At 44.1% G+C, this 6,000-nt stretch overlaps 1 protein-coding gene across 1 annotated transcript in view; it reads left to right on the top strand.

Moving 5' to 3' along the window:
- Positions 1-6,000, top strand: part of chd7 (chromodomain helicase DNA binding protein 7) — a gene marked incomplete at its 3' end in the record, with an annotated part of 231,082 nt that overhangs the window by 170,856 nt on the left and 54,226 nt on the right. The window contains exon 23 of the mRNA XM_084327629.1: positions 5,453-5,664. Coding sequence (XP_084183755.1) covers positions 5,453-5,664 — 212 coding nt within the window. The remainder of the gene's footprint in view (positions 1-5,452; positions 5,665-6,000) is intronic.

Genomic DNA, 6,000 nt, shown 5'->3' with positions numbered 1-6,000 from the left:
CACACACACGCACACACACTAAACACTCTGAAACCTACCATCCCAAAAGACCCGTTCCCCTCTGCACACACACACACACACACACACACACACACCACACACACACACACACACACACACACACACACACACACATGCGCACAGTGGTGTCCACCCTCATCCAAAGGCTAATAGTAGAGGTAATTAGTCAGAAGCTTTGCCTCAGGCTAGAGGAGAGAGAGAGAGATACACACACAGAGAGTTACACAGAGAGAAGGAGAGATACACACATAGAGAGAGAGAAATATATATATATACGCACTGTATTTATAGGGATAGAGAAATACACAGAGAGAGGGGAGTAGAGAGAGAGCTTAACATTTGCGGCTTGGAATCACCTCTTTAATTATCCATGTTTGTATATATATATATAAGCATTTATTTAATCGGGTCACATTGAGATCTCACAAGTGTCTCTGTAGAACCCAAAACAAACCATCATCAGTCATAATAACAATAATACCGTCAGAGTAGCAACAATAAGAGTGAAAATCATAGTAATATATAATAGAATAATACGTTTAAAATCAGTCGCAGATCAAAATCATCAGGGTTTGACTGGATTTCTGAATGAACAGTTTTGAAACCAGAGTGCCGAGCCTCAAAGTGCAGCGCAGGTCGTTCCAAACGTAGGAAGATCTAAAAGCAGTCTTTTCCAGATCACTGTTAGTTCTGTAGACTGTGTGTACTGTAGACTGTGTACTGTAGACTGTGTACTGTAGACTGTGTACTGTAGACTGTGTACTGTAGACTGTGTTACTGTAGACGGTGTGTACTGTAGACTGTGTTTACTGTAGACGGTGTACTGTAGACTGTGTGTACTGTAGACTGTGTGTACTGTAGACTGTGTGTACTGTAGACTGTGTACTGTAGACTGTGTGTACTGTAGACTGTGTGTACTGTAGACTGTGTACTGTAGACTGTGTACTGTAGACTGTGTGTACTGTAGACTGTGTGTACTGTAGACTGTGTGTACTGTAGACTGTGTGTACTGTAGACTGTGTGTACTGTAGACTGTGTGTACTGTAGACTGTGTACTGTAGACTGTGTACTGTAGACTGTGTGTACTGTAGACTGTGTGTACTGTAGACTGTGTGTACTGTAGACTGTGTACTGTAGACTGTGTACTGTAGACTGTGTGTACTGTAGACTGTGTGTACTGTAGACTGTGTGTACTGTAGACTGTGTACTGTAGACTGTGTGTACTGTAGACTGTGTACTGTAGACTGTGTACTGTAGACTGTGTGTACTGTAGACTGTGTACTGTAGACTGTGTGTACTGTAGACTGTAGACTGTGTTTACTGTAGACTGTGTTTACTGTAGACTGTGTTTACTGTAGACTGTGTGTACTGTAGACTGTGTTTACTGTAGACTGTGTGTACTGTAGACTGTGTGTACTGTAGACTGTGTTTACTGTAGACTGTGTACTGTAGACTGTGTGTACTGTAGACTGTGTTTACTGTAGACTGTGTACTGTAGACTGTGTACTGTAGACTGTGTGTACTGTAGACTGTGTGTACTGTAGACTGTGTGTACTGTAGACTGTGTGTACTGTAGACTGTGTACTGTAGACTGTGTACTGTAGACTGTGTGTACTGTAGACTGTGTACTGTAGACTGTGTACTGTAGACTGTGTACTGTAGACTGTGTGTACTGTAGACTGTGTACTGTAGACTGTGTTTACTGTAGACTGTGTGTACTGTAGACTGTGTACTGTAGACTGTGTACTGTATACTGTGTGTACTGTAGACTGTGTACTGTATACTGTGTGTACTGTAGACTGTGTACTGTAGACTGTGTACTGTAGACTGTGTACTGTATACTGTGTGTACTGTAGACTGTGTACTGTAGACTGTGTACTGTAGACTGTGTACTGTAGACTGTACTGTAGACGGTGTGTACTGTAGACTGTGTACTGTAGACTGTGTACTGTAGACTGTGTACTGTATACTGTGTGTACTGTAGACTGTGTACTGTAGACTGTGTACTGTAGACTGTACTGTAGACGGTGTGTACTGTAGACTGTGTACTGTAGACTGTGTACTGTAGACTGTGTACTGTAGACTGTGTGTACTGTAGACTGTGTGTACTGTAGACTGTGTACTGTAGACTGTGTACTGTAGACTGTGTACTGTAGACTGTGTACTGTAGACTGTGTACTGTAGACTGTACTGTAGACTGTGTGTACTGTAGACGGTGTGTACTGTAGACGGTGTACTGTAGATGGTGTACTGTAGACGGTGTACTGTGTACTGTAGACTGTGTACTGTAGACTGTGTACTGTAGACTGTGTACTGTAGACTGTGTACTGTAGACTGTGTACTGTAGACTGTGTACTGTAGACTGTGTACTGTAGACTGTGTACTGTAGACTGTGTACTGTAGACTGTGTGTACTGTAGACGGTGTGTACTGTAGACTGTGTACTGTAGACTGTGTACTGTAGACTGTGTACTGTAGACTGTGTGTACTGTAGACTGTGTGTACTGTAGACTGTGTGTACTGTAGACTGTGTACTGTGTACTGTGTACTGTAGACTGTGTACTGTAGACTGTGTACTGTAGACTGTGTACTGTAGACTGTGTGTACTGTAGACTGTGTACTGTAGACTGTGTGTACTGTAGACTGTGTGTACTGTAGACTGTGTGTACTGTAGACTGTGTGTACTGTAGACTGTGTGTACTGTAGACGGTGTGTACTGTGTACTGTAGACTGTGTACTGTAGACTGTGTACTGTAGACTGTGTACTGTAGACTGTAGACTGTGTACTGTAGACTGTAGACTGTGTACTGTAGACTGTGTACTGTAGACTGTGTACTGTAGACTGTGTGTACTGTAGACTGTAGACTGTGTACTGTAGACTGTGTTTACTGTAGACTGTAGACTACTGTAGACTGTAGACTGTGTGTACTGTAGACTGTGTGTACTGTAGACTGTGTACTGTAGACTGTGTACTGTAGACTGTAGACTGTAGACTGTGTACTGTAGACTGTGTACTGTAGACTGTGTGTACTGTGTACTGTAGACTGTGTACTGTAGACTGTGTGTACTGTAGACTGTGTGTACTGTAGACTGTGTTTACTGTAGACTGTAGACTACTGTAGACTGTGTACTACTGTAGACTGTAGACTGTGTGTACTGTAGACTGTGTGTACTGTAGACTGTAGACTGTGTACTGTAGACTGTGTACTGTAGACACTGTGTATACTGTAGACTGTACTGTAGACTGTGTGTACTGTAGACTGTGTGTACTGTAGACTGTGTGTACTGTAGACTGTGTGTACTGTAGACTGTGTGTACTGTAGACTGTGTACTGTAGACACTGTGTATACTGTAGACACTGTGTATACTGTAGACTGTACTGTAGACTGTGTACTGTAGACTGTGTGTACTGTAGACTGTGTGTACTGTAGACTGTGTGTACTGTAGACTGTGTACTGTAGACTGTGTACTGTAGACTGTGTGTACTGTAGACTGTGTGTACTGTAGACTGTGTACTGTAGACTGTGTACTGTAGACTGTACTGTAGACTGTGTGTGTCGGTAAGCAGCTTAGCTCCACTTAACGCAGCACTGATGCCTAGAGCGTAGAGAGACATCACTTAGGTCCTCTCTCGCTCTCTCTCACACACACACACACAGTGAGACGCGTCCTGCCTGTGTTCTGTCTCTGTGTCTCTAGGCTCATTCTTCTTCACGTCTACATCCTTTATTTTTAATTTTCCTCTCTTGTGGAGGAAGAAGCCCTGGAGCAGAACACTTAATCCAATGCACGCACACACACACGCACACACACACACACGCACACACACACACGCACACACACACACACACACACACACACAGTCTCCTGGGTTTAGTAACGGGGATGTTGTCAGTAGTACTAACTCGTTAATCACAGATACCTCTGTTCTGAATGAAAAAAGGTTGTTAATTGAATGATTTAAATGAATGAATTAGTCATGAATGTTCATTGTCCTAAGCTGCTCAGTAAAGATATAAATAAACATGCAACAGTCCCACACATGCAGATGGGCTGGTTATATAATAGCTTGTTTTTTTTCCAATCAATAAAAATGATCTTTATTATTAAAAATGTATATTTAAATACCCTTTTTTCCCTTTATGGTCAAGTGTACTGAGGGCTTATTCGATTAATAAAATTCTTGGCTGCTTTTTCATCATTGTATTTAACTAGTGCCTGGGCTTTCATAATCTATCTAGTCTTATTGATACATTCAAAACATATAGTATAAATGGTAAATGGTGCATTTATATTAATTACTAGGGATGCTCGATATTGTCTTTTTTACCGATACCGATATACCGATATTGTCCAACTCTTAATTTCCGATACCGATATCAACCGATACCGATATATGCAGGGTTTCCCCCCCCCAAAAAATTGAATAATTTCAGGTAATTAACATTACATATCTCTTGTTGTGGAATTAACACAACATTATGCATACTTTTGACAATAAATAAAATCAGAATTTGTTCTTACTTGCTTGCCTGGGTAAATAAAGGTTATAGAAATGTAATTTTTTTTAAAATTTTTTTAAACGGATGCGATGCATATATTTTCCGATATCACATTTTAATGCAGATATCGGCAGATAATATCGGTAGGCCGATAATATCGGGCATCCCTATTAATTACAATTAAATTAAAACTGGACTTTGAAGTCTTTTATTCATTGCACACATTGACAATGTCGTCATACATGGGATGGGCGGCACACACAGATACACACATGCAATTTTTTCTTTTTGGGTCGCCGATGAAATTTTCCTCTCTGCGTTTGACCCATCCTGTCGTCCTTCCCCCCCAAGGGCAGCCGGGAGCAGACATGGGGGGCCGCGCCCGGGGACCAATCCAAGTCCTCCTGTCCGTCTTTGTTAGGGACGCGACAGCGTTAGCGATCTGTTCTGCATGTTTTTCCATTGGGTTTATCTGATCGGGAGGGGAAACCCTTGCGAGCACGAGGAGAACATGCAAACTCCACACTGAAAGGTCCGGGAGATACCCCACCTGGGTAACTGGTAACGCGGCAACCTGGTCCCCAAGCGGCAATCGAACCCTGGATCTCTTTTATCCAAAGTGCTTTACAATTTTGTTCCTCCCACTTCACCCATTCACTCACACACTGACGGCGGAGGCAACCATGCAAGGAGCCAACCTGCTCATCAGGAGCAGTTAGGGTTGTCTTGCTCAAGGACACTTCGACACGCTGCCCGGGAGGAGCGGGTATCGAAGTGGGAACCTTCTGATGACCAGACAACCACTCTACGGGTTTAGCCTGTGGAACTCTGATCTGTCGACGTGATAACAAGATGGGAACACTGCTGGCTTGATATTGTAACATAATAAAGATGTTCAGGAAGCTCATATGGTCTCCTCCTCTTCTCCAGAACACCCTGGTGATCGACACGCCCAGGGTGAGGAAGCAGACCAGACACTACAGCAGCGTGAAGGAGGACGAGATGCTGGAGTTCTCAGAGCTGGAGAGCGACGGAGAGGAGAGCGCCAAGCCCACCTCCAAACCCAGGAGGCCCCAGGACAGAGCCCAGGGGTACCCCAGATCTGAGTGCTTCCGGGTGGAGAAGAACCTGCTGGTCTATGGGTGAGGATGGATGGATGGAGCGAGAGAGAGGGGGAGGGTAGGGATGGAAGGAAGGAAGGAGAGAGAGAGAGGGTAGGTATGGATGGAGAGAGGGGGTAGGGATGGATGGAAGGAAGGAGAGAGAGAGGGTAGGTATAGATGGAGAGGGTAGGGATGGAGGGAGAGCGAGGGTAGGGATGGAACGAGAGGGGGAGAGAGAGAGGGTAGGTAGGGATGGAGAGGGTAGGGAGGGAGGGAGAGAGAGCGAGGGTAGGTATGGGTGGAGCGAGAGAGGGGGTAGGTATGGATGGAGAGAGGGTAGGGAGAGAGAGACAGGGTAGGGGTGGAAGGAGAGAG

The sequence above is a fragment of the Notolepis coatsorum genome, assembly GCF_963971535.1.
Source record: "Notolepis coatsorum genome assembly, chromosome: 13".
Classification (NCBI taxonomy): Eukaryota; Metazoa; Chordata; class Actinopteri; order Aulopiformes; family Paralepididae; genus Notolepis; species Notolepis coatsorum.
This window is presented reverse-complemented; position numbering and strand designations above follow the sequence as displayed.